Here is a 26,919-nt window from a genome sequence, read left to right as displayed (position 1 = left end):
TGTTTAATGGATGCAGGCTTTCAATTCCACAAGAGGAAAAGGATTATGTACATAGATGGTGGTAATGGTATACATTATGAATTTACTTAATTCCACATAACTGGATACTTAAAAATGAGTGAGCTGAAAATTTTGTTATGTGAATTCTACCAGCACACAAAAATATTTGAACTTAGGCTAACACAAAAATCTGTAAAAAGCAAACCTAGGTTTGACTTGTTTGCATCAAAATGTGTAATTTTGGTGCAGACAAGTGATATCATTAAGTAGAAAAGATAAACCACATAGTGAAGAGGAAAATCATTGACAAGTAAATCATATATCTGATGAGAGTCCTTGAACATAAAGATATCTACAGCCTAGTAGTAGTAATAATAATAAAATTTCTAAATGGATAAAGGATTTGAATAGTTATTGTACCCATTGTGAACATACACACACACACACACACAATGAGTGATGAACAACATTATTCATTAAGGAAAGGCAAACCCAAAATTACAAGATACCATGCCATGCTCACCATGGACATATAGAGATAGAGATTTTTTTAATGGACAAAACAAATATTTCAGCTTGTGAAGAGTGTGAGTGGACACAGTGTCGGAGGCGGATCCTGAGATGCCCGCGGCCATGCCCAGGGTGGGGCTGCCAGCTGCTCTAAGGAACGAGGAGGATGGTCCAGGGAGGGCGAGGTAAACAGGGTGTGGGGGTGAAGTGAGGCTCCCTTCCATAGTTCCACCCCCAGCTGGGGTGAAATACTTGATCCTTGGCCTCTGGATTTTCCCAAAGAACTCTTACTCGGCCCTCTCCCACCAAATTCCAGCATCTTCTTTTGCTGCAGGGCAGGGCGCACTTAGGCACCCAAGGGTAGCCTGGATGAAGATCTACTGCCCCCCACCAAAGTCCACATCACCCACCCGCCCCGAGTAGCCCATACCAATTCACAGGATGTTTAGGTGGCACCCTGCCCCCCCAGATGTGATCCTTGTCAGGAAGTGCCGCCATTGGCCCGCTTGGGCCAGGCTGGTCCTCTCTAGGAGGGGAGGGACCGCAGCACCCCCAAACCAGGGGTAACTGGGGAAACCAGAAACGGACAAGGGCCGGGCCGAGGGGCCAGGAAGCCTGGGTTCGAACTCAGCGACTGAGTTCTTCCTGGGGTGGGGACGGGCCTTGATTTCCGAGGTGCCGGATGGGGGCGGCCTCCGTGCCCCGCCGGGGAATCGCGGGGCGCCGCAGGTGCACCGGTCCTCCGAGGGCCTCGTAGGTCCCCGGGAGAAGGTGGCAATGCACCCGGAGACCTGCAGCCCCGCGGGCCCGGGGTGCTGGGGGCCGGAGCTGCGGCCCGCAGCCGGCCACGCCAGGCGGGGGGCGGGGCTCGAACCCGAGGAGCGGGGCTCGCGGTCACGTGCGCGGTCACGTGGTCCCACCCGGAAGCGCCCCGCCGCGGGAGCCGCGAGCTGGTACGTGGGTCTCGCGGCCGTGCGAGCGCCGCTCTGGTCACCCCCCCCTTTCCGCGGGGTACGGTCCTGCCGGGAATGCGGGGGGCTCCGCCTCACCCCCTCCCCACGGGGGTGGGCGGGTGTCTAAGCCAGGAGGCCTTTCGTGGGTCGCCGTGCAGGTTTCGGGGGACGTGGATGTTTGGGGTGACACTGCTATGGGGCTTGGGGGGCCTCGACGATTCGTTCCCCCGATGGACGAGGCGGCAAGGCCCGGGGGGGGGGGAGTCCCTTTGCCGGTGTGTGTGGGGGGGGAACGGGGTCCCCTGCCCGCCAGTGCCCTCCTCGGAGGGGCCCCCCTCCCACTGCAGGACCTCGGGGAGAACCCGGAAATGCCCAGGGGAGGTGGGCCCCAGCCTCTGGGGGGCACAGGCTGAACTTCCGAAGTGCCCGAGGCCCGCTGGGCGTCCTGGAAGGAGGGCGGCCTGGAGGCCTCCCCGCCCGCCCGAGGCCTTGCCCAGCCTGAGTCCAGCCGCCAGAGACCCCAGCCCCCTAAGAATCGCCGTTCCCTTTGCTTCCCTTCTCTTCCGCCTCTTGCTTTCAGTGTCAGGCTTCCTGTGAACCTTTAGATCGTTCCTGCCTTCTGTCAAAGTCTGAATATTCCTGTTATTTGGAGAAGGGAAGCTGGAAATATGCGTAATGATGCCCCCCCTACACCTCTACAACCCCCCCCCAAGGCGATTGCTAAGCTTAGGTAGCAGTCTGGCTGGCTGCTTCCATGATTCTCCCTGAAATCCCTCAGGGAGGTAGAGCTGGCTTTGCTCCCTCCTCTCCCAGTGGGAGTTTGAGTCTGAGAAGTTTAAGTGACCTGGCAGAGCCACCAAAGCCTTGTCTCTTCATTGATTGTCATTCCTGGCATCCTCCCAGGAGACCTACCCCTTCTCCTCTCACTGAGACTGTGTGGCACCAGCCTGGGATGGGATGTGGTGTACAAGCTCCCCCTTAGTCACCCCTCACAGCCTCCCCCAAGCCTGCTCCACCTTCTCTAAGCCATCTGCAGTGAAGTGAGCCCTTCAGAGGAAGTGGAGAAAGGGGGAACTAATGTATGTGGACTTTGCTGTGCACCAGAGGCCCTCTGGTCTGTGCCTGGTCTCCCTCATGGGGGCTGAAGGAAGACCTGTGACCTTTCACAACCTTCCCTCCTCCCCAAGCTTGTTGGGAACTAACTGGCAGCATTGGGATCAGAGCCTCTGCTGGTCCTCACACTCACGCTCTCTGTCTAAAGCATTTGCAGATCCGAGGATGTTATGCGGCTGTTCCCTGAGCTGGTCACCGAGTCTCGCTCCCTGGAAGCTCTGCTGTGCTTCTTGCCAAGGTAGATGGTCCTCTCTGGGGCAGAGAGGGCAGTAGGGGGCATCCACTCTAGGGCTGTTAATGGCAGACAGGATAGGAGCCTGAGCCCTTCTAGGCCCTTCATACTCTGTCTTCCCATACCTCATCCCCAGCTATGCATTACCTTTCCCCTCCATCAAGGTGGCTATTAAGGCTCCCTTCCTCTCAACCGTAACCTCTGTCCAAAGACTATTTCTCCCAATTTTGTCCCACTCACCTACAAGTCCTCCAGAGCTTCTCCCCTCCCATCTCTTCTGCACACCCTGTGCTCTGGCAGTCTCTCCCAGCTAGCAAGCCTGAGGAGTGGCTATGCTCTTCATTGCTTGATGTGCTATTAGCCTCTCCATGGTGGCCTCTAAACACTAAAGGACAATGGGTTCAAGTTTATAAGCCCACTGGAGCTTTGAGAAGAACACAGTGAGGACCACTGAGCAGGATTACTAGTGGATCCTGGAGAGTGAAGGGTCCAGGACCTTAAGATATTGTGAGCCTCCTGGGAAACTGGAGACTTCCCATGTGAAAGTTAGGGCCACGCCTCCTAATTTCCCCTTTTGCACTTGTACAGCCCGGTCATCTCGGTGAGGCACACTGAAGTCCATGGGAGGGGAAGAGGATTTGAAGCCCATACGTCTGTCACAAGCAGCTGTCTGGGAGCTGCCCCATTCACTGGAAGTCACTAAAGTTGAACTTCCATTAAGGTGCAGTGAAATAGCACCACGAAGGTCCTTGTGGTGGTGCCTGGCATGCAGCAAGGGCTTGGTGGTTATGTGTTGGGGTGAGGGTCCTCTTCAGTACTCAGGCTGAGCTCATCTGTGGAGGGGCTGGGAAGGCCCTTGACCTTGCTTCTCCTTGGCAGATGAAATGTGTCTTGGTGGCCACAGAGGGTGCAGAGGTCCTCTTCTATTGGACAGATGAGGAGTTTGAAGAGAGTCTCCGGCTAAAGTTTGGGCATACAGAGAATGAGGAAGAGGAGGTAAGTTGGGAGATGTCTGCCTCCATCCTGGATGAGCTGGAGGGCTTGGCAGAGCTTGTGCTCATCCAGTACCCTGCACATATGATCTTTTCATGTTTGAGGTGCAGTGACTACCAATAAGGGTGCAAGAAGGTAAAAGAAACGTAGTGGTGGAAGAGACTAAAAGGAACTTTAGAAAATCTGAGAAACTTGGGTCCTCTGCCTAAAAGCTTAGCATAAGCTTAATGCATTCAATTATTACTTTTAAATTCTTTAATGCTATTAGGGATTGAACTCAAGGCAGGCACTCTGCCACTTGAGCTATGCCTCCAACACCCACTTTTTTTGTCGGTCTTGGGGCTTGAACTCTGGGCTGGGGTGCCATCCCTCAACTCTTCAGCTAAAGGTGAGTGCTCTTCCATTTGAGCCATAACACCACTTCCAGTTTTCTGGTGGTTTATTGGAGATAAGGAGTCTCATGGACTTTCCTGCCTGGGCTGGTTTTGAACTGCAATCCTCAGATCTCAGCCTCCTGAGTAGCTAGGATTACAGGTGTGAGCCACCAACTTGTATTGATTATTATTGAACTAGGGTCTCACTTTATGCCTGGGCTGGCCTAGGTTGTGATCCTCCTACTTCTGCTTCCCCGTGTCACTGGAGATGTCAGGTACATGGCACCAGGCCTAGCCGTTGTGCTCCCCCCCATAGCTGGGATAACAAGTGTGCGCCAGCATGCCCAGTCATTGGTTGAAGTGGCGTCTCGAGAACTTTGTTTGCCCAGGTTGGCCTCAAACACCAGTCCTTCCATCTCTGACTCCCAAGTGCTGGGAGTAAAGATGTGTGTCACCATGCCTAACTTAGTTTTGAGTTTGGGATTATGGCTGTGATTCACGTTGAACTTTGAAGATGATGAACTTTGAGTATGGATTGAGGTTAATTTATTTTGTATGTGAATATCAAGTTTGCTATTTTTAATAACACTCAGATGTACTCGGCATTTTTACTTACATAATTTCCATTCTGCAGTTTAAAGGTGGAATTCATTTGAGTTTCTTTTTTTCCCCACTAGGTTAATTTTGGGTTAAAGTTCTCTCTCTCTCTCTCTCTCTCTATATATATATATATGTATACATATATATATATAACACATATATATTTCATATGGAGAGTTAGGTGATTTGAAATAATAAATAGGGCTAAGAACATTTTGGTGGGGGTTTTTGTTGTTTGTTCTTAGGGGGCAGCACAGACTGTCTGCCTCAATGCCCTTCCTGCTGTGTTGTGAGATTGTGCTGTGCCTCTAACTTCCAGCTACCCAACCCATTTCTCTGTAGCAGCTTGACTCAGCATAGCCTCATTGGCAATTCTTGTCAATCTTAGGAGAGAACAAGATTCCAAAAAGTGTAGAAATTCCAGTGATTTTATATTTAAGTTAAAATGAAGCCTGTCTTGAAGGCTTAAAAAATTTTTTTTAACAGTCAATGTCTCTTTTTTTGGCTGGTGGGGGTGGAGGGCAGCGGTGGGGGAGGGGGGGAAGGGAAGATGGGAAATGGGACCAGTACTGGAACTTGAACTCGGGACCTCATACATTAGCTTTTTCACTCAAAGCTGGCTCTTTACTATTTGAGACACACCTTCACTTCTGGCCTTTTGCTGGTCAGTTGGAGAAATGAGTTTCTTAAACTTTTCTGCCCAGGCTAACTTTGAACTACCATCCTCACATCTCAGCCTCCTGTGTAGCCAGGATTACAGGCATGAGCAATCAGTACCCAGCAATGTCTCTAATTTTTAAACAACCTTTTTGTGGTATTTCAGTTCTAGAACTACTGGCATGGAAAAAAAAAGCACAAAAACCTATCCAAAAAAAAAAAACAACTCAAAAATTCTAGGAGTATAGCTGAAATGATAGACCACTTACACAGCAAGCACATGACCTTGAGTTCAAGACCCCAGTACCACCAAAAGAAGAAGACGACAAAAGAAGGAAGGGGGAAAGAGGAAGGAGAAAGTAGTAGGAGGAAGGAGGAAGGAAGAGAGGATGAAGAGGAGAAGGAGGAAGACAACTTGGCAGGCCTTTCTTCCTTATTATTAAAAGCCTGGATAAATAGGATAAAAAGGAAAAAAGGTTTTAAAGTTTTATTTTTAAGTATGCCACACTCACTTTTTTCTGATCATGTAAATAACATAAGTTATTTGTGGGAATTTGGAAATACAGAGAAATACTTTATAAGTGACCCCTAATTCCGCTACCCAAAGCTATTATTAATTTCTTAACATACTTGCTTTGGACTGCTTTTTTTACAGTTTTACTTCCTGGTGTTTTTTTCCCTCACTTCCCATTATGTCAAAATCATTCTTCCACTGTGTTAAACATTCTCAAAAGCATAATTCTTAATAGCATCATTATATTCAAGGAGGTGAATAAATATATCATCAGTTAGCCATTTCCCTAATGCGGGGTGTATACAGTGCTTCTTGCTAGCTATCACTTTGTTATAGGGAACATTATGCTTATACCTAAAAATAGAGAAAAAGTCACAAAGCTATTCAAAGATATGGTAGCACTTTATAATTCCCACCAAAAGAAAATTCTCACTCTACCTGTAGAAAAAGCTGCTACTTTTTAAGATGAGTTGCTAGATCTAGATTTTTTTAAGTGCCTTTTCTGTTTGCATGAATTGTGACAGTTCAAGGAAATTATAGGAGAGTAATTGTACAATTATTGGTTTTTGCCTAAGAGGGTAGTCATTCAACAAACACTACCAGAGAACCTATTATGTGGGCCCCTGTGACAAATCAGTATGGTTTCTGTGCCCATGGAACTTCAGGACTAAACAGGGACAATGCACAGTAAACAGGATGGTAAGCACGTGCCCTGAATTCAGGCCATGGTACCTGGCTTGAAGATGTTGGATGGGCTGTGGGGGTTGGGGCATGACTAGAGGAGCGTAGCCCAAATGTGGCTGGTAAAGGAGTCATCTGAGCTGGAGTGAGAATAACAGGCTAGAACCACTGTGAGAGCTGGATACACCTCCAGTTTCCTGAGCACCAAGACCGTTAGCAAGCAGACATGTGCTGTCGTGCTCAGAATCATAGCGCTGTGCGTTCCTGATGACTGGCACCTGGCTCTTTTTTTGGGGGGGGGTACGGTCGTGGGGCCTGAACTCTGGGCCTGGGCACTGTCCCTCAGCTCTTCAGCACAAGGCTAGCGCTCTACCACTTGAGCCACAGCGCCACTTCCGGCTTTTTTTCTTTTTGCTTATGTGGTGCTGAGGAATCGAACCCAGGGCCTCATGCATGCAAGGCAAGCGCTCTACCACTGAGCCACCTTCCCAGCCCGCACCTGGCTCTTTTTGAGGCAAGGGTTTACTCAGCTCCTTGTGGATTTGAACAGCCTGGGGTAAGGACTTGGCCTCCCCACTAGCCATCTGAATCTCCTGAAAGCAGTCAGAAAAGACCAGCTGTTCCCTTCTTTCTTTCCTCTCCTGCATTGAGTGTTGAGCCGCAGTTGTCTGTGGCTTCCTCCCTTGTCTATTCACGGATTCTCAGCACATTCGTCCAGTTTCTTTTGTTTCTGCTTTACTTGTTTTGTTCCTTCTTTGGGAGTGTAGTGAGAATGGAGGCAGAAAAGCTTATCAAAGTAAATGCATGCTTGCTATGGAAAATAGGAGAAGTACAGAAACCAAAAAACAAAAAATAGAGGAAAAAATCATCATTGTAAGTAATCATTTAAACGGTGTCTTTAAAATTTTTTCAATACTTTATTCCACATACATTTGTTAAAAAATATTGTGTCAAGAGAATTTTCTGCATCATTGAAAGTAGGCATATAGATTTTATACATAGATGCTTCCATCATTTAGATGTGCTGTTATTTAACTGCCCTGATCATGTTGGAATTTGCAGTTTTTCTAATTATCTCTAACCATACATTATGCTGTAGTGAACCTGTTTATGCACACAGCTTTGTTTCCGTCTCTGATCATTTTTCTTAGGATAAATTCTCCTCAAAGAAGTCCATGCCAACAAACAGCATGGACCTTGGTCTACATGGCAGACTTCCTTAGAGCTGGTGGGTTCTTGATGGCAGGCTCCAGGCATTCCACGGTAGAAACGTGCCTAATTCCTCAACTTTGCCTTCCACATTCAGAGCCTGGACTACATAGTTACCCAGCGTACCCCTTTCCCATCTTTCTAGCAACTACCCAAGGTGTAGGGGCAGTTTTCCTCTCCCAGGGAGGGTCCTGGGTCCTGTTAGTTCCGTAGCCTGAGTCTGGCACACTGAGCAGTGCTGCTTTCTCCCTGGCTTGCAGCTCCCTGCGCTGGAGGACCAGCTGAGCACTCTCCTGGCTCCCGTCATCATCTCCTCCATGACAATGCTGGAGAAACTCTCAGACACATACACCTGCTTCTCCACGGAAAATGATGATCACCTGTATGTCCTTCACCTGGTGAGTGTGTGTGTAGCCCCACCCTGTTCCTCTTCCCCCTGCTCTCCAAGAAGGCCACACCCTTTCCCCTTATATCTCCTCAGAATCCCAGGCACCCTGGCCCTTCCTCATTTGTCTTCCAAGATCAGGGTGGGTGATGGGAGTCTCTCTAGGGCTGGCTAACACCTTGTGGCCATGCCCATAGTTTGGAGAGTGCCTGTTCATCGCCATCAATGGGGACCACATGGAGAATGAGGCAGACCTTCGACGGAAACTGTGTGTGCTCAAGTACCTGTTCGAGGTGCACTTCGGGCTGGTTACTATGGACAGCCAGCTCATCCGAAAGGAGTGAGTCCTCTCAGCTGGCCCCTCTGTCTTCTGCTGAGCAGCCTCTTGGAGGGATGTGTCCATCCTTTTTGAAACTGCCCCCACGGGGTCCCTCAAGCCCACCTCTGGGCCTGCAGTAAAGAGCTCAGAGAATGAGAACAGTCTTCAAAGCACACCCAGAGGTGGGAAGGGCCCTGGGAAAGGGGGTTGGTCTAAATGTGGACTCAGAAGAGCAAGGTTAGACCACTTGATCCTCCAAAGCCAAGATTTGAAATCCTGGGTCTTTTGAGTTTTGAAGTGAGCAGGCATTGTTTCACAAATCATTGTAGCCCCAGTGGTAATAATGCCAGCACCCACGCTGCAGGCCGTGGATGCCCAGACATAGCCAGGGTTACTCTCAGTGTTTAAGGAGGCTGCACCTCTGTGCAGGAGATGCACAGATTGTTTTCAGGGATTTGTGAGGGACATGAGAGGCACAGGAAACAGGCACCTTCCTGGCTCCCAGGGGGCTTCCGTATGTCTGTGTGTAAGAGATGAAGGAATGAAGTCATCTGCTCATGTGCCTGAGCCCTGGATCCATGCCCCTGCCATACCACCCAGCAACCAGGGCACCACTGGAAACATGGCCTCTGTATTTCTAGTTAGGTCTCTGATACTGATCTGGGTGGGGCCCGTGGGGTTGGAGTTAGGGCTGGCTAGCTTTCTCACAGTCCCTCACTTTCCTGGGATCTGTCCCCAGGCTGCGGCCCCCTGACCTAGAGCAACGTGTGCAGGTGTGGGCACGCTTCCAGAGCCTGCTGAGGACCTACAACCACCTGAGGGAGCAGGAGCAGAGCTTCGCGGTGGAGGTGACGATGGGGTGCGGGAGCAAACAGCAGGCCTGGATGTAGAAGGACACATTCTCTACCCTCAACAGGAAATGCGCCATACATGGCTACTAAAAGTACAATAAAGCACCCTGGCTGCCAAATTTGTTTCCCTGTCAAAATCCATGATGGCACAAAGGATGAAGCAGTCAGCTCTTCCTGGGGAATCAGAAAAGACTTCTTGTACAAGAGGAATAGCTACAGAATGCAGTTCAGATGAAACCCAGCCCCCTCCCCAAGCCCACCAGGTCCTAATGTTCTGTTCCTGTCTCTTGTCCTCACTGTACCTCGGTGATCTACGCCTTCTTTCCATCTCAGGAATTCTCTAAAGTGATCTCCATCCAATATGTTAGTCATTAGCCACGTATGGGTTTTGAACACTTGAGAGTGTCTAGTCCCAATCCAGGTCTGCTGTGCATGGAATACACACACAACTTGGGTGACATGGCACCAAACAATATAGGAATATCCAATTAATGTTGCTCTTGTGTGATATATTGGTACTATAGTTGATAGGTTGGGTAAAACAAAATATAAAGCTCAATGTCACCTGTTTCTTTTTTTCTTAGCGACAAAATTTTAAATCACTGATAGGACTTGCCTTCTGTTTCAGGCACACAGCACTGTTCCATACTGTCTCCACACCACAGGGCCTTTGCACCTCTTTCCTTGGCTTGCTGTGTTCTCCTTCTCTTTCTCTGGAAGGCTTTTCATCTCCTCAGGTATCAGTGTTAGTCACCTCCTCAGGGACACTTCTTTGAACACCCTCTCCTATTTTTCTCTAGACACATCCGTGTCTTTCCAGCTCAGCACACCTCACTGTTGACCCTGACTCTCAGTTGCTTTGTGTATTGCCTGCCTCATCCACTAGAGCCTGGGGACCATTCTGGAAGTCTCAGGCAGACTGGAACCAGGCTATCTTAGTCTCCCTACTCTCTAATACTTGGTGTCTAGTGTGAGCTCCAGATGGGCTGGGTGAGGGAGCCCGGGCCTCGAAGCAGGACAGTAGAGGTGACATGGCTTCCTTCCTTGACCACCCCTGCCCAGGCTGTGGAGCGGCTGATTCATCCCCAGCTTTGTGAACTGTGCATAGAGGCACTGGAGCGACACGTCGTCCAGGCTGTCAACTCCAAGCCTGCGCAGGGCAGCGAGGAGGCTCAGCACGCCTTCCTGCTAGTCCACAACAAGCTGCTGGCCTTCTACTCCAGGTGAGCCCAGGGCAGGCGTGGCGCTGTCCAGCCCAGACTCCTCCACGCCTCCGTCCAGCTCACGCCACCGTTACTGCTATGTGAGCCCTTCTCCACAGGTGTGGGAGAAGAGCACTTCCTTTTATGCTCTTTGCGGTCCTTTGAGCCTCCCATTTGTAAACTTTTCCTTATTCTCAACCAAGTTGTATGTTCAAAAATTGACAGGTTAAATGTTACATAAACCTTTACCTGTCTCCAGGACAGATTAAGTTACATGCTGACAAGCTGCCTGCCTGTGTCTCTGTAGCCATGGTGCCAGCACCCTGCGCCCTGCTGACCTTCTGGCCCTCATCCTCCTGGTGCAGGACCTCCACCCCAGCCCAATCACAGTGGACGAAGAGGAGGACGGCACCCAGGTCTCAGAGTGTAGGAGGCGGGCGGTCAGGGAAGTGGCTCTGAAACCTGCCTGGAGAGTGATGAATACCCTCCGAGTCATAGTTGGGGTGTTTTTCTTGTTACTTCAGATGGATGGAAAGTTCTGGAAGGCACAGATTCTGGGACATTAAAAAAAAAATTCAGATTTGTAGAGAAGCCGGCTGTGTGATCAGGGCCCAGGCCTGCTTGCCACTCTCTGAGCCCCTGTCCCCAGGGGGTCTCTAGAGGGGGCATTACCAGGGATGAAGGAGATTGAACACAACAGTGCCGGGGTGTGGCGGGCACTCGGCAGCATGAGGTGCATGGACGTTCTGCTCATCATCAGTGGTAGTCTTCGTGGCTTGGATACTAGGATATTGGGTTTTCTAGAAGTTCAGTAGTTCAGCACCTAGAAATGAAGCACCCCTGGAAAGCCGGGGCTCCTCAGTCCCAGAGTTTCACATCAGAAAGGCTTCTCTCTGAAGTGCTGGGAGGCAGGACACAGGCCCAGGCCGGTCGGACTTGCACTGATGAGCCTCTGCCCTGCCCCATCACAGCCTTTCCCACAGCGGAGGCCTCGGAGCAGCCAGAGCATCCCGGTGCAGCGGGCCTGGAGCGTGGACAGCACGGGCCCCACAGGCCCCTCCCACCCCACGGCAGAGAGCTCTGCAGAGACGGTATGGCCTGGCCCATCCAGGACAAGAGAAGGGCCAGCACTCATCTTGCCCTTGACCCTGTGGTTGGAATCTGAGCCGCTCTCTTTCCATCCAGGACCCTGACATCCCCGAGGAATACTTCACACCAGCTCCTTCTCCCAGTGAACAGAGCTCAGGTAAGATGAGGGAAGAGGGATGGTTGCCATGTGGGGGCAGTTGGGGACTCTGTAGTAGTGCAGTTCACTGGGCCCAGGCCTTGTAAGGGCACCAGCTATTTATACTCAGATTCCTAGAGAGCAGGATGCTGGTTGAGGCCCTGCCCTGCCCTGCCCTGCCACCTCCTGCTCGAATTCAGAGTGCCAAGACCACTCGAGCAATCCCCAGTGCTTTGCATGGCAAGTCGATTTGATTAAAAAGTGTATCTACGTGTATATTCTCACCCTCAGCTTTCTTTTGTTATAACTAATAATTGTGTCATTAAATGAACTTAAGAAATAGTCATTTGATTTCAAGTCCATATGAAAATATATTCTTTATAGCATATACCTGTTTTTCCAAAGTTATGTGGGTGAGCAGTATAAATACTCAAAATCATTGAGGTTGATTCTGTTCATGAGATTGTGACTCCATTGGACTGGGCCTTGAGTGGGGGGCAGAATTCTTCAGAATTTACCTTAAAAAGTTTCACAAATGATTTATTTTATTGTATTTATTTTTGTACGTTTTTTATTATAAAAATGCTGTACAGAGGGGTTATAGTTACATGAGCAAGGTAATGAGTACGTTTCCTATTGAGCATCGTTACCTCCTCCTTTGTTTTTCCCTACCATCCCTTCCCTCCCATCTCTACAACTTCCCCCCACCCCCACCCTTGAAGTTGTAAAGTTCATTTTCAACATAGTATTTTGTACATCTCATTGTTACAATGGGTCAACCTGTATCCTTATTTAAGCATTTTGTTTTTTCCCTTCCCCTCCCCAAATTAGAGAAGTGTATATACAAGATGCAGGGCACCAACATCAAATACAGAGACAATAGGGGTTATTTGTCGGTCATGGGGCTTGAACTCTGGGCCTGGCTGCTTCCCTCAGCTCTTCAGCTCAAGGCGAGTGCTCTACCATTTGAGCAACAGCGCCACTTCTAGTTTTCTAGTGGTTTTTGGCGATAAGTGTCTCATGAACTTTCCTACACTGGCTGGCTTTAAACCGTGATCCTTAGATCTCAGCCTCCTGAGTAGCTAGGATTATAGGTGTGAGCCACTGGTGCCCAGCTCCAAATGATTTTAAATGGCAGCCGAAGTTGCACACTCTGGATTAGATAGTCTTAACTTTCCATGTATGGACAGGAGCCTCTAAAATTGTGTGCTATTTGTGCCTCTTTTTTGGGTGAGGGTCCAGAATCATTCTCAGAGCATCTGAGCTCCCTGCAATGTAACCTCCCTCAGAGGTTCCTTCTGCCCGCCTCCCTCCTTCATCACCACCCCCCCTGGCCCTTCTCTCAAGGTGTTTAGTTTTTCATTGCTATAGCTATAAATAATGTTCTAGTGCACACAGAACTCACAACTTACAAATGGCCTGAGTCGCACTCATCCATTTGTAAATCAGGTATATAAAACCTAGAAACTGAACCCACTGCATCCAGAAAAGCATGATTACAAATAAGGGTTATTTGCAAAGAAATATAAAAGAGAACAATATCATTGCAAACATGTAATATTTCAAATCTATAATGGTAGGTGTGATAAGTCCAGGATGCCAAAGATAGATAACCAGAAATCTGATGGTAAAAAGAAGCAGAACTTTTAAAATACAATGTAGTGGGTTGACATGCACTGAGGGCCCACACCAGTAAAAGGTGAAATAAAAAATGACGAATGGAAACCATTTCTCATCTTAGTAGGCTGAGATCTGAAGATCATAGTTCAAAGTCAGCCTAGGCAAGAAAGTTCGTGAGACTCTTATCTCCAATTAACTACACACACACACACACACACACATACACACACACACATACACATAGAGGGGAGGGAAGGGAAAGGAGGGAGAGAGAGAGAGGGCATGCCACATGCATGCCTGGGAGCTCAGTTCCTAGCAAGTGGCTCTGCTCTGCAGGAAGCCTCTCTTTTCCTAGGTTGCCCCGCCCTGGTCCTGGCCAGGTGCGGGAACACTTGGGCTACCTGGCTTTTTGGGGGCTGCAGCCATAGTAAAATGCCTTTGTCCCTGCCTGGTGCATGGAGATGAGCCATGCTGGGCCGAGCTCCTAGGACCCAGCTCCTCTAGCATGCTGTCTGACCATTATGCACACCCTCGCAATAGTGATGATAGATTCTCACCTGTGACCTGCAGGTAGTACTGTCTGGCTGGATGGCAACACCTCACCCATGGATGTATCTCAGGTGAGTCCCCTGGGTATGCCTGGTCACCCCTCATCTAAGATGCTGGGGCTCAGTGGGCTCCTGTCAGACTTAACAGAGCCAGCCCTGTGGCTGTCCTGGCAGGGCTGCTCAGCCCAGGTGGGGGCAGGGAGAGGAATGAGGTGACCCTCAGGGGCTGGCCTCACTGTGACCAGTCCCCACCATCCTTGGGAATGAAAGTCCAATCTAAGTTTTGGTAGAGTGCTTGCCTTGCATGCATGAAGCCCTGGGTTCGATTCCTCAGCACCACATAAGCAAAAAGAAAAAAGCCGGAAGTGGCACCGTGGCTCAAGTTGTAGAGTGCTAGCCTTGAGCTGAAGAGCTGAGGGACAGCGCCCAGGCCCAGAGTTCAGGCCTCACGACCGGACCCAAAAAAAATCTAAATATAAGCATTCATTACAGAAAAATGAAACATAACAAAAGCCAAGTATAGAAAAAGGAATAAAAATCACCCCCCAGGGGCTCTAGGCCTTTGTAACAACTGGTTGCCTGCAGCCTGCTAACTGTGTAATAAAGACTCCAATATTCTATATTTCAAAAAAAAAATCACCCCCAGACCCATCCCCAGAATGGGGTTACCATTTTAGGGTGTTTCCTTCTAGTCTTATTCCTATGTTTTTACATAAACTTGCTGCATATATGTGTAAATGTGTTGCTTCCTTGGATCGCATTTAGATCCTGCTGTCTTCCATTCTGCTTTGTGACTTAATGCACTCTGCAGCATTGCGGGTTTATGGATTGTTGGCGAGTCCGGCCCTTGCATGTGCTGCTGCTTACTTAGCAGAGCCCAGAACAAGCAAGCTGTGCCTTGTTTCCAGTCTTGTGCTGTGTTACATACACTGGCGTGACATCCTTATCTCAATGATTCTCTTAATTCTCTAGTTTTTCCCACTAAGGACTTCTGTACTCGGAACCCCTGCCTAAGGCTGGAGTCTTTCTTGGCTACTGAGTCATTTTTTTGCCTGGGTCCTCAGGTTGGAAGGCTGGCAGGACACGCCCAAGTGTGGGTCACACAAGGAACATATTAAATGTTGACTGCCCTCCTCTTAACTGAAGGCAGAGCAGAAGCCCTTCCAAGACTCTTCTCTTGTGTCTGTCTTCCTGCCTTCTGGATTCCTCCTTGACCACCCAGCCCATGCCCATGCCCCTTCCCACCTCCCTGCATGGCATCCAGTCCTGATTCTGGGTAGAAAAACCCAGTAAAAGCTGACAGTGGCTGCTAGGGCAGTGCCAATAGATAGAGACCTAAAAGAACCTGGATTTCTTGGAGCTAAACATTTCTGTTTCTTATAGTTCATAAGTAACACAGGAACCAAGACAGCCATGGGTAGATCTAAGCTGAAGGGGAGACCAAATTGCTCTTCCCTCCTTACTTCCCTTCCTTGTTCTCACTCTTCTTCCTTCCTTCCCTCCCTCCCTCCCTCCTTCCTCATAACTCTTCTCCTTCCGCAGATAGCTGAAGAATCCCCCCAGGCCCTGGTTCCTCACTCCTCAGCACCTTCCAGCCATAGGAGGATCTTCTTGGATGCCAACGTAAAGGAGAACTATTGCCCCTTGGTGCCCCACACCATGTACTGCCTTCCTCTGTGGCCAGGCATTAACATGGTGCTTCTGACCAAGGTACAGACACCCCCCAACCCCTGCACTGCCCTGGGGACCCTAAGGTCCTCACTGGCTGCCCCGTTCTACCCGGGCCTTTGCTTTTCCTGTAGAGTTCCAGCACTCCACTTGCTCTGGTCCTGTACCAGCTGCTAGATGGCTTCTCCCTGCTGGAGAAGAAGCTGAAGGAGGGCCAGGAGGCCAGGAGTGCCCTCCGCTCCCAGCCCCTTGTGGGAGACCTACGCCAGAGGATGGACAAGTTCGTCAAGAATCGAGGGGGACAGGAGATTCAGGTAGGCCCTGGATCCCATCTGTGCCCAGAGTCTGAGGAGAAGTGGCAGGGCGGGGGTGGCAGGGCTGCCATCTATTCCTGCTCCCCCCCAGTCCTCTGTTCTTTGCTTTCCCCATCAGGAATCAATCACAAAAACCAAATCGCTTCACTGTATGTTTTAAGGACCTTTTTATGTAAGTTCTAACAGGAATTAGAATTCACATGTTTCAAATGAGGAAACGATACGTCATGGCATAGCCAAGATCAGTCACCCTGTGAATGGTAGAACCAGAGTCTGGATGCAATGACTTAAAAAAAGAGGAGTGATTTGCCCATCACAGGGCATTCCTCCTGCAGGGTGGCTGATCACCTGGGCTCAGAGTTAGCTCGCGCGCGTGCTTACACACACACACACACACACACACTGCAGAACACAGCACACACGCACACACACACACTGCAGAACACAGAACACAGCACACACGCGCACACACACACACACACACACACACACACACTGCAGAACACAGTTCATTCCTGAACTGTGGAGCACAACCATGGGGACAGTACATGAATAGCAGTGATCAGGTGATCTCTGCGCCCCAGCACCACCTAGCTCAGAGCTGGGGAGGCTCAGGAGAAAGGGTCACTGGGAGCTGCCCTGCAGCTGGTTGGGCCTGGGGCTGTTGGAGAAGCCGGGATTCATCCCTGGCTGGAATGTATGTTGATGTGAAAAGATCAGAAGGATTGGAGGAGGGAAGAGTAAGACGCTGATGCGTTTTGGCAGTCAGCAAGCAGAGCAGCATCTCACAATGCCTCAGGCATCGCAGCGGTGCTCCCATTAGAATGCCAAGTCTCACCCTTCAAGGAGAGCCACCCAGTCTCCTGCAAGGCCACCCCCACTGCCATCCCCGGGAGGGACTCTCCTGGTCACTCTGGTGGCATTAGTGTATGGATGTGCACCCACAGAGGCTGGGAGCCCCACACTAAGCTCACGGAAATGTTTATATGTGAGGGGAAGAGGGAACTGCTGTTGAAGCCAGCTGTGGCTGCACAGGGCAGGTGTGTCTGGAATCTGCTGCCTTCCAAGGCCCCGCCGGGGAAGTCTCCCCTGGACCTCACTGCAGAACGCAGTCTGGAAACTGACCTGCCATCCCTCCTCTTTGCAGAACACCTGGCTGGAGTTTAAGACCAAGGCCTTCTCCAAAAGTGAACCAGGATCATCCTGGGAGTAAGTGGTGGGCCCTTAGGGATGGGGAGTCACTTAGACCAGATCCCTCCAGGCCCAGGGAAGAGAAGGCCCAGGAAGAAGCAGATGCGTGGGGATTTCACTGACAGGCAGCTCCTGGGAGGCTGGAAGTGGAGCCTCAGAGGCCAAGGACCCAACCCCAGAGACCCAAAGGCCTATGTCACTTCCAGCATACACATTTCCATATAAATTAGCAAACTGACAGACAAGATGTCACGAGATATGGAGTACCACAGGGTAAAAAAACACGAGGCAGCTGCCTGCTGGCCTGTGAGGAGGTGTATTGTATTTGATCAGCAAGGCCACACGAGCCACGTGCTCTGCCATGCCTGAGGCAAAACTCTCATCTCCCCATGCCCAGGCTGCTCCAGGTCTGTGGGAAGCTAAAGCGGCAGCTCTGCGCATTCTACCGTCTCAGCTTCCTGGCCACGGCCCCCAGCAGGGGAGGCCCACACCTGTCCCCGCACCTGCAGGACCAGCTCCAGAGGATCATGCGGTGAGTGCCCGCATGCACCCGGGCTGACGGAGGGGATGTTGGTTGGCACAGGGTGCACTCACAGCAGCCCCTGTACCCCGGCTTCCCTTGGCAGGGAGAGGCTGCTGGACTGGAAAGACTTCCTGTTGGTGAAGAGCAGAAGGAACATCACCATGGTGTCATATCCTAGTGTGCCCAGCCCAGACAGCGCAAGAAAGCCTCCCAGCTCCAGGAACACAGTTCCTGGGGAAAGGTCACCGTGTATTCTATCATCCTTACTAAAAGAACCCTGAAGAAGAACAAGGGAGTAAGTCTGTCCAGTAAGGCCACCCCAGGGATGGAATTTTAGCAGTCCCTACTGTCCCAGTGTTAGAAGCTTGCACATCCTCTGTGGCAGTGATGTCTGCAGAACCCACTTCCTGTGGTCTGGTTTTTTAAAGAGTTCGACGTCAGCCTCCTCACATCCTCTTAGTACACAACGGCAGGTAAAGGCTCTGAGAAGGCCTGCCATAAATGTATTTCCCTGTGTAGAGAACCATTTCCAAGATTTGTTTGGCCCTTAGGCTTTGGAACACTAGTTTTATTGAATAGTGATTTTCCACACACACACCAGGAAACGTCAATGAAGTCTTCCTATGTTTAAACCTCCTAAGTTTCAGCTCTCAGTCTCCTGAGACTGAGGTGGGTGAGGAGGCCAGAGGGTCTCTCACTCACCAGCCACTGCCCTTCAATGGGCATTCCCCATTCATGTGGCAGCCTTCCCACCTCTCCCATGAACAGCAGTGATGGACAATGTACAAGAGCAAGTGAGGGCAGGGACCCTCTCGTGTGTGTATCCAAGTTCATCCTCCAAAGGGGCCCAGAGGTGTCTGTGGTAGATGTACAGATGTTTAAAGACCCAAAGAGCTTCTTAAGGATGGGATACATCCCAGAATCCTAGAGCGTGGCTGGAGTGAGAGGTCGTGAGAAGGAGCAGGCCTTCCCAGTACCTGGCGCTGTAAGCCCCTTAACTCCAGCCCTCACCTACCTGGAGGACTTCCCAGGCCTGGTGCATTTCATCTACGTGGACCGCACAACTGGGAAGATGGTGGCTCCGTCCCTCAGCAGCAGTGAGAAGACTTCATCAGAGTTGGGCAAGGGACCGCTGGCTGCCTTTGTCAAGGACAAGGTAATCTCTCCTCTGGCCCTAGGTACCCTCCACTGACTGCTTTACTAATCCCCACCCAAGAAATGTAGGACTCTGAGCTCCATGAGGCTCCGGCTCCTCCCTGGGCCTCACCATGCTGGTCTCAGCAGCATCTACACCATTACACCATCACAAGGGCCTAAGGAACAATGGCTTGGCTTCCAGACCTGAGGGACCCAGGGCTGGGAGACGGGGCGGTGGGAGGGGATGGGGGGAAACAGCCCTCTTCTGTGACAGCATTCACAGGGCAGAGGAGGACATAGCCAGTGCCTGGGATAAATGAGTGCTCAACAAGGGAAAGACCTGTGGGGCCAATCAATTTGGGCTTCAGAATTGTAATTTTTTTTTCATTTCTATTTCTTGCCATGCTTGGGGAGGAAAATCAGGGTGTTGCACATGCCAGATAAGTGCTGTGCCATGAGCTACACACTCAGCCCCAACGAAATTTAAACTAATTAATTTCAACTAAGAAAGCATTTTCCAGTTTTTTTATTCCCGTAATCTAATTGACACTTATTCATGACAAATCTATACTTTTGGGGAGCGGGGGCGGGAGGGGGGAAGGATACACCTCTGGCACTTTCTAATCTACTAGAACTTTTTTATTTTGGTCTAGCTAAAGTTATCCTAAGGGACCCGGCTCCACTGTCACTAGCTGTGTGGCCTTAGACTTGGGCCAAGTGTCCATTTCTTCTTCCATAAAGGGAGATCATAGCACTGTTTACCTCATAGGGTTATTGTAAAGAGTACGTGAGCTGGAAGGTATGAATGGCTCGCTCCTTCACACACAGCGGGTAGCACAGAAGGCAGGTAGAACGCATAGCGCACATCCTCCTCTCCGCATCTTCCTCCCGGGCATGTCTGTGGACAGCTGGGGCTCTGGCATGCTGTTCTTCATTGTTTTCTATGCAGCTGGCTGCAGTTGACCTCACTCTGTATTTGCATGCATGGGGAGGGGTGCATGCACTCACGCTTGCCACCTTACATTTCCCGTGGTAAAATGGATGGATTTGCCATCTCATCAACTGATGGGTGACGCGCAGCGATGCATTACCCCTGTGCTATTCTTCATACGCGTGATTTTTAACAGCTCCATAATAGTCCATCATGTGAATGCAGCATCATTCACATAACCATTTCCCGCTATTTGAACTTTCAGATTGTCTCCGGGCATTCGCTGTTATAAACAGTTTCTCAGTTCACACATTTGGAGCATACATCTGAGTCCTGATCGCTGATGCTTTCCTCTATATAGATTCCCAGAAATGGAAGTACTGAGTCCAATGGGAGGAATGTTATTAAGGTTATTGATGAGTGTTGTCAAGTTGCTTTCCTGGAAAGTGCAGCCAGCCCATGTATCTCTTTGCAGACTTAATTTGGTACTCCATTGTAATCGGCTATGGAGTAAATCTTGCCCCCCTTCTACTATGGCTTTTAGTAAGAGCACTCACACTCCTGGGGCCTTTCCCAGCCCCAGGAGGGAGTGGGAAAGCCACGAGGACCGGCCACCTTTCCTTAGGCATCTCTCAGACAGCCTGGTGACAGCCTGTGCTTAGGTAGGAAACATCCCCAGAACAGGACAACCTGAGAAAGGCAGGTGGTCGCCCGGGTTCACGGTTGCCAGACGCCTTGTGATGAGCTCGTGTCTTGACTTGCCCACTGGAACAGATGATTTGCCAGGTTCAGGGTGCCAGGTCCTCAGGTAGAATTATGTCGTCACCTCCCAGACCTGAATGAGTGGGGGCCCTAGAGAGGAGGGACCTGCCTGGGTGTCCAGGTGGCCACACCTTGGTCAGGAGCCTGGCAATAGCTATTTTCCAGTCTGAATGAGTACTTTACTAATTTATAGCGTGTATGTAGTTATGTAATGCATTCTTACTTGTGTTTTATTTCTCACTCATCCATCTACCTGCTAAAAGTTCGCTTCTGGAGCCCTGCTCTGAGCCTGGGCAGTGGCCTAATCTAAGGAGAAAGGCCCTGGCCTCTGGGAGCTCCAAAACCCAGTGCTTTGCTCCCTTCTTCCTAGAGCCGAGAAAGGCCCCGTGGCAAGGTTTCCCCTCTCCTCTTCCCAGGTCTGGGCTCTAGTCCGGATGGCACGCAGGTACCTGCAGAAGGGCTGTACCACCCTGCTCTTCCAGGATGGGGACTTCCGCTGCTCCTACTTCCTGTGGTTTGAGAATGACACGGTGGGTGTGATGACCAGGCAGGACTGCCCTGAGCGCCTTCCACTCCTGTAACATTGACCCTTGGATTCCTTTTTGTTGTCCTATGCTGTGTTCAGTCTGTCTATCATCTCTTCTTGTCCTAGTAAGCTCAGTACTGGAACCCAGAACCACGGTCACATTTTCATACCACCAGTAACTTTGCTCTATAATCCTTCCACCCCCTGCCTAACTCACATTGCTGTTCACACAGGGTCCAGGTAGATAGAAAAGGGTGGGCACATGGCCTGCTCTGGGATGGGCCCTCAGGTGGTCTCATCTGCAGCATCATTACCCACCTGGACAAAGCGGTTCACATAGTCATTCATGCTGGCTGTCTGGGCAGAAGAACCAAGGTCCAAAGCAGTTAACCAGCCTGCCCTCCACAGGGCAGCTGCCAGGAGGACTCCTGTCTCTTGCCCTTTGGCCCATTCTCTCTCTCTCTCTCTCCCCCCCATAACTGCCATGTAGCCCAGGTCAGGGGAATACACTGTCTGTGGTGTGTGCTTCTACCCCCCCCCCGGCTTTCCTCCAACCACCCCCACACATAGCTCTCCTTGCTTTACCTCTCCCTCTGTGTATCCTAATGATGTCCTAATAATGTAAGGAGCATTTCCTGCAGCCCCTTCCTCCCTTGTTCTCCTGCTTCTGTCCCCTCCCCAAGTCCTGCCCTGATCTCTGCTCAGAGAGGCCAACAACCCACCACTTCCATAGTGCAGTATGCTTGGTGGACCTGTCACTGCAGTGACTGCATTCGTCCCTCATAGCTCTCTGCAGTGGTTGGGGTATGTTTTTTTTATTTTTTCTGCTTATGTGGTGCTGAGGAATCGAACCCAGGGCCTCATGCATGCAAGGCAAGCACTCTACCACTGAGCCACCTTCCCAGCCCCATGGGGTGGGTTTTGTTGACCACATTTTGCAGGTGGAATTGCTATGGTCAGACACCAGGGCTCAGGCCACGGAGATTTCACAGGAGGGGCCAGAACCTAGGCCCAGCGCTACTGACCTACAGGCCCTTGTCTTCGCTCTGTGCCTTCAGAAATACTGGGAATTGCTTTGAACTTTACCTGAGCATCTAGGGAGAGCCAAGGATTCGTGTGCTTGGATGACTCCAGGCAGCAGGGCTGGAGACCTGGATGTGAGCTGACCACAGCACGTGGCCCGTGTGAATGTGGATGTAGATGGTCGCTTCTCTCCCCCCGTCTGCCTCCCTCCTGTGGAGTGGGCCTCAGGGTTCCAGCTGGGCAATGGGCGAGAGCATCAGCTCTGTGCCTGGTGCCCTACACATCCAGCGGGTCTTAATTCTAACACCACCCCCCACCCACCATCCCCTACCCCATCCATCAGTTCCCATCTCTTCCAAAGCATTGGCCTGCGCCCTTTGGGAATGCTTTCCTGCCTAAGACTCTCCCATGCTACCCTTCCCTGCCCACCCGAGCTCCTCAGCAGCCCAGGCACACTTGGTAGTGGCAGTGAGTGCCCCTGTGGGTGCACACTCACACCTCACAGATGCTCATCGGAGAGAATGTTCTCGCCCATATTCATAAGGTGATAGTTGTTCCTACTTCCCAGATGGTGAAGCAAGGTAAAAAGAGGTGCGTGCACTTTCCCTGCCACTGAGCACCTAGTAGGACCACTTGTGCATCTCCCTCGAGCCCCATTGCCTTCCTGTCCTCAACTCTCCTCCTCGCCTCCCCCCCTCCCCCAGGGCCACAGACTGCAGATGATTGAAGTGCCTGTCCTCTCGGATGACTCCGTTCCCATCGGCGTGCTGGGAGGTGACTACTACAGGTGATGCTGAGTCAGCCCCGGAGCCCCAGGCACCCCAGATATCAGTGGCAAGGGCCTCTGTCTTTATGGGGAGGTTCCCTGAGAAGCTCGAAACCTGGGTAGGAACCCCTCCTGGCTACAAGCCCCTCACAGGCCAGCCCTGTGCTCCAAGGGGGTCAAAGCACCAGTCCTGCTGTTGGTACACCCTGGGCAGCATGGGAATTGCTGGCTGCTGGGCCAGAACCAGCATCTCTTAGCTAGAGCACCACTGTGTGAGGATTCAGAGCCCGGAGCGAGGAGCTGTGGTCCACCAGGCACAGGAGACATCGCTGCAGCCCTGAGGGTAGTGGGAGGCCCCTCCCCTTAGAGAAGCGCCTTGACCTTGCCTCTGAGTCCTGTCTCCCGGCTTCCCAGGAAGCTCCTGCGCTACTACAGCAAGAGCCGCCCGGCTGAAGCCGTCAGGTGCTACGAGCTGCTGGCCCTGCACCTGTCCGTCATTCCCACCGAACTGCTGGTGCAGCAGGCCGGCCTGCTAGTCCGGCGCCTGGGGGAGGCCTCCCGTGCACCCCTGCCCTAGGCCAGGGCACCTCCAGCTACCCTGCTTGCAAATGTCTCCTCCTGTCTCTAGTGGCCTCCTAAGGATGTACCAAGGTCCTGGGGCAGCCCCAGGGTTTCTCAGAGTACACCTGGACCCCTGTGTACATAGGGTAACAAGCAAGCCCCCATAGCCTTCCCCTTGGAGACAGTGGGAGCCTGCGGGATTCCACTGGTCTCCTTACAACGGCAGCAGCTGCAAGGGCACAGATGGCAGAGGCTTCTCTGCCTCTCTTCACCCCCAGGAGATGGGAGGAAGCCCCAGTGCTCCAACTGTCTGAAGACACTCTCTTCCTGCTGTTCAGAGTAGAAGCTATTTCCTTCCTGACATGAAAGGTGCTCACTAGCTGGTTTGTATTCCAGCACTGCCATTCCCTTCTGCAGCTCTGGGCATTTCTCACTGTCCATATATATATATATATTTTTTTTTTTGGTCGGTCATGGAGCTTGAACTCTGGGCCTGGGCGCTGTCCCTTAGCTCTTCAGCTCAAAGCTAGCACTCTACCGCTTGAGCCACAGCGCCACTTCCAGTTTCCTGGTGGTTTATTGGAGATAAGCATCTCACAGACTTTCCTGATCAGGCTGACTTTGAACTGCAATCCTCAGATCTCAGACTCCTGAGTAGCTAGGATTACAGGTATGAGCTACTGGCACCCAGCTTCACTGTCCATATTTAAGCTGATTACACCTACCTCTCAGAGTGGTCAGGATTCCCAAACACATAGTAGGTGCTCAATAAATACTGGTTATGATCATCACCCAAGCCCAGTGTGTCAGTGCTTCTGGACCCTGTTGGCATTGAGAGAATCTCCCTAGGTCCAGCTTCCTTCCTGGGCAGCCTGCTCGCTTCTGTCTTAGAGCTGTGACTTCTGAGCTCCCCGCCCTGGCTCAGAGATCCAGTTATTTTGTCAGTATGGAGCTTGGGTTGTAATGTATTTAAAGGTTTGGCAGGGACTGGGAAGGTGGCTCAGTGGTAGAGTGCTTGCCTTGCATGCATGAGGCCCTGGGTTTGATTCCTCAGCACCACATAAGCAGAAAAAGCCGGAAGTGGTGCCGTGGCTCAAGTGGTAGAGTGCTAGCCTTGAGCTGAAGAACTAAGGTATGGCGCCCAGAGTTCTGGCCCTACAATGGACACACACACACACATACACAAAGCTTGGCAGGCATCCAGTGTGCCTTGGATTAAGACCACTTCCAAGGGGTGCAGATCCTACCCCAATATAGACCCAAGGACAAAAGACTACCAGACTGCCCAAACACAGTCTGTTCTCTTGGGCCAAGCGATAGTGCAGGGGTAGAGGGAAACAGCAACATGAGAATGCACATCTACCACAGAAAGGAGGGCCTGTTCTGTCCAGCATGCGTGTGGGAGTTGGGCTGGCTGTGTCTGTCTTGGGCTGGAACTTATTTGAAGAAGACGGGCCTTCCTGCACAAGGGCCAGGTGTGCAGAAAGCAGGTGCTGAGGGCACCTCAGAAGGTGGTAGCAGAATCCGCCTCTGGAGACGACCAGACCTGAATTCCTCCTCTGTGGCCCTGTGCTTGTGAGGCCAGGCAATCTGCCACATAAGAGACCCATGTCTCCCACCCCCCACAGCCCTGATTTGCTTTAGTTACTTTTGATAGGGTCTTGCATTTTCACCCACGCAGGCCTCAGACCTCCATCCTCCTACCCGGGCCTCCTGTGCCACCATGCCCAGCTCATTGATTGACATGGAGTCTTGCTAATAACTTTTTCTCCAAATAGGCCTTGAACCTCCATCTTTCCCAACTCAACTCTTTAAGTAACTGGCAGTGGATGTACCAGAAAACTCAACCCAATATCATGATTTTATGGGTGGAAAAGAAAAATACCAGGCGTGGAAAATTCAGAGAGCACAAGGGAACGAGCACCTAGCCCATCAGCCTACCACTGTTTAAAACACTCGCTTTAAAAAAAAGTTTTTTTCCCTTAATTCTTAGTGGCTGCATGGTGGGAGTGTCTAGTTAACAGTTCTCTGACACATCTATCTAATCATCCCTAGTTATCTGGGATCCAGGACCCTCGATAGATCCCCAAATCTGACATTCAAGTCCCTTAAATAAAGGTATAAGATTTGCTTGTAACCTGCATGCACCCTGTCCTATACATCAAAGCATCTGTAAGTTACTTATATTACCTAATAGGTACATACCACATAAACAGCTAGCATACTGCATTGCTTAGGGATCAACGACAAGAAAGAAGTCTGCCTGTGTTGAGTGCAGATGTGAATATTTTTTAACAATTTCGATGGGCAGTTGATGGAGTTCTTGAAGCCTGAGGGCTGTGGCAGATGACAACACTGGGTTGAATAACCTGAATCAGATTGGAGTAGAGACATTCACCGGGGGAGCCTTGCCTAGATGACCAACCATGTTGAGAGTAGAGGGATCCTCCTCCCTCAGAACCGTTGGCTCTGCATTTGTTTGCATTTTTTAGCAGCAGGCTCCTGTGATACTAGCAGGGCCTGGGCCTGGCCATGTGAGAACAGCTTTAGAGGAGAGAGCAGCAGCACAGGGGCTTTGCCTGGGAAGGTATGACAGTAAGTAACTAAGGTTGAGGTGACTCAGTCACCTTTGAAGATCATTGGAAAGTAGGAAAGGTACAGAAGAAATGGATGAACCCTCAGAATGAGAGACCGGGAACTTGTGCCCAGCCTGGCAAACATTCTCTGGGAAGAGACCATGGAGGTGGCTAAAGGGCTGTACTGAAGGCTGAATGGAGGCTTAGACCTTGGCTGTGTGAGCCTCTGGGGGTAAGGAGCAATGGCTGCCCTGGACTGTCAGACTCTGTCCTGCAGGCCAGGCAGAGTCTTGGCTGTTCCTCTCCTAGGGTAGGATTCCCTCTCAGCCTGGGCTTAATGATTGGCTCCCTGCCCTGACGAACTGTCAACCTGAGTTCAGGAGGTGGCGCAGAGCCCAGCTCAGATAGCCTGTCCCTCTCATCCACTCCCCTCCTGGACTTCCTCCCCACTCCCCGCCCCGCCACCCGGGCAGGGGCTAGTCACAGCTCAAGGCCAAAGGGAGGCAGAGCAACAGCGCTCCTCCCACTCCCAGCCTTCTCCCCAGCCCACCGGCCTCTCCCCGCCCCCTCCCCGCCCTGCAGTCAGAAGAGCTGACTGCAAGCAAGTTCCTGTGGCTGAGATGGCTGCCAGTGGCCCTGGCACAGGCCTCAGGAGAGCCTTGGGCGCCTTGTCCTGCTCTGCTTGGAGACAAGTTCACTCTAAAGCTGGGCGACACCTGAAGCAGGAATACGATGCAGTGGTGGTAGGAGCAGGTAATGTGGGTGAGCCAGGGCAGGGGGGGCCGGGGGGGGGGGGGGGGGGGGGGGGGGGAGGCAGGCGAGCACAGAGGAGAGGAGGGGCGCCTGAACGAGCCCCGGTACATCCTCTGCTCAGGGCCCAATGTGGCCTGGAGTTTGGCAAGAGTAGGGTCTGTGCCGAGCGAGGCCTTCTGGTTAAGTCAGGCTCCACTTGGTG

The 26,919-nt window shown here is 51.1% G+C and overlaps 2 protein-coding genes across 9 annotated transcripts in view; both read left to right on the top strand.

Annotated features, from left to right (window-relative positions):
* Positions 1-1,430: 1,430 nt before the first annotated feature.
* On the top strand, positions 1,431-23,847 carry Hps1 (Hermansky-Pudlak syndrome 1). 5 transcript variants are annotated; one of them, XM_013017881.1, is made up of 20 exons: positions 1,431-1,463; positions 2,725-2,814; positions 3,688-3,804; positions 8,097-8,234; positions 8,419-8,561; positions 9,280-9,388; positions 10,454-10,614; positions 10,901-11,009; positions 11,565-11,684; positions 11,779-11,839; positions 14,009-14,058; positions 15,529-15,696; positions 15,789-15,968; positions 17,116-17,177; positions 17,557-17,691; positions 17,786-17,851; positions 18,694-18,838; positions 20,929-21,042; positions 22,766-22,848; positions 23,242-23,847. In XM_013017881.1, the coding sequence occupies exons 3-20, from the start codon at positions 3,688-3,690 to the stop codon at positions 23,402-23,404; spliced, it is 2,124 nt and encodes a 707-aa protein (XP_012873335.1). In that variant the 5' UTR covers positions 1,431-1,463; positions 2,725-2,814; the 3' UTR covers positions 23,405-23,847. The 5 variants fall into 5 exon arrangements, with proteins under 5 accessions (XP_012873335.1, XP_012873339.1, XP_012873336.1 ...); XM_013017882.1 differs by having other exon boundaries at positions 1,453-1,521; XM_013017885.1 differs by lacking the exon at positions 20,929-21,042.
* Positions 23,848-26,565: 2,718 nt separating this feature from the next.
* Positions 26,566-26,919, top strand: part of Pyroxd2 (pyridine nucleotide-disulphide oxidoreductase domain 2) — a 24,586-nt gene continuing 24,232 nt past the window's right edge. For all 4 annotated transcript variants that reach the window (XM_013017554.1, XM_013017555.1, XM_013017553.1 and 1 more), the window contains exon 1: positions 26,566-26,717. In XM_013017554.1, the coding sequence (XP_012873008.1) occupies positions 26,585-26,717 (133 nt within the window). In that variant the 5' untranslated portion in view covers positions 26,566-26,584. The remainder of the gene's footprint in view (positions 26,718-26,919) is intronic.

The sequence above is a fragment of the Dipodomys ordii genome, unplaced genomic scaffold (assembly GCF_000151885.1).
Source record: "Dipodomys ordii isolate 6190 unplaced genomic scaffold, Dord_2.0 Scaffold36, whole genome shotgun sequence".
In the NCBI taxonomy this organism is placed as follows: Eukaryota; Metazoa; Chordata; class Mammalia; order Rodentia; family Heteromyidae; genus Dipodomys; species Dipodomys ordii.
This window is presented reverse-complemented; position numbering and strand designations above follow the sequence as displayed.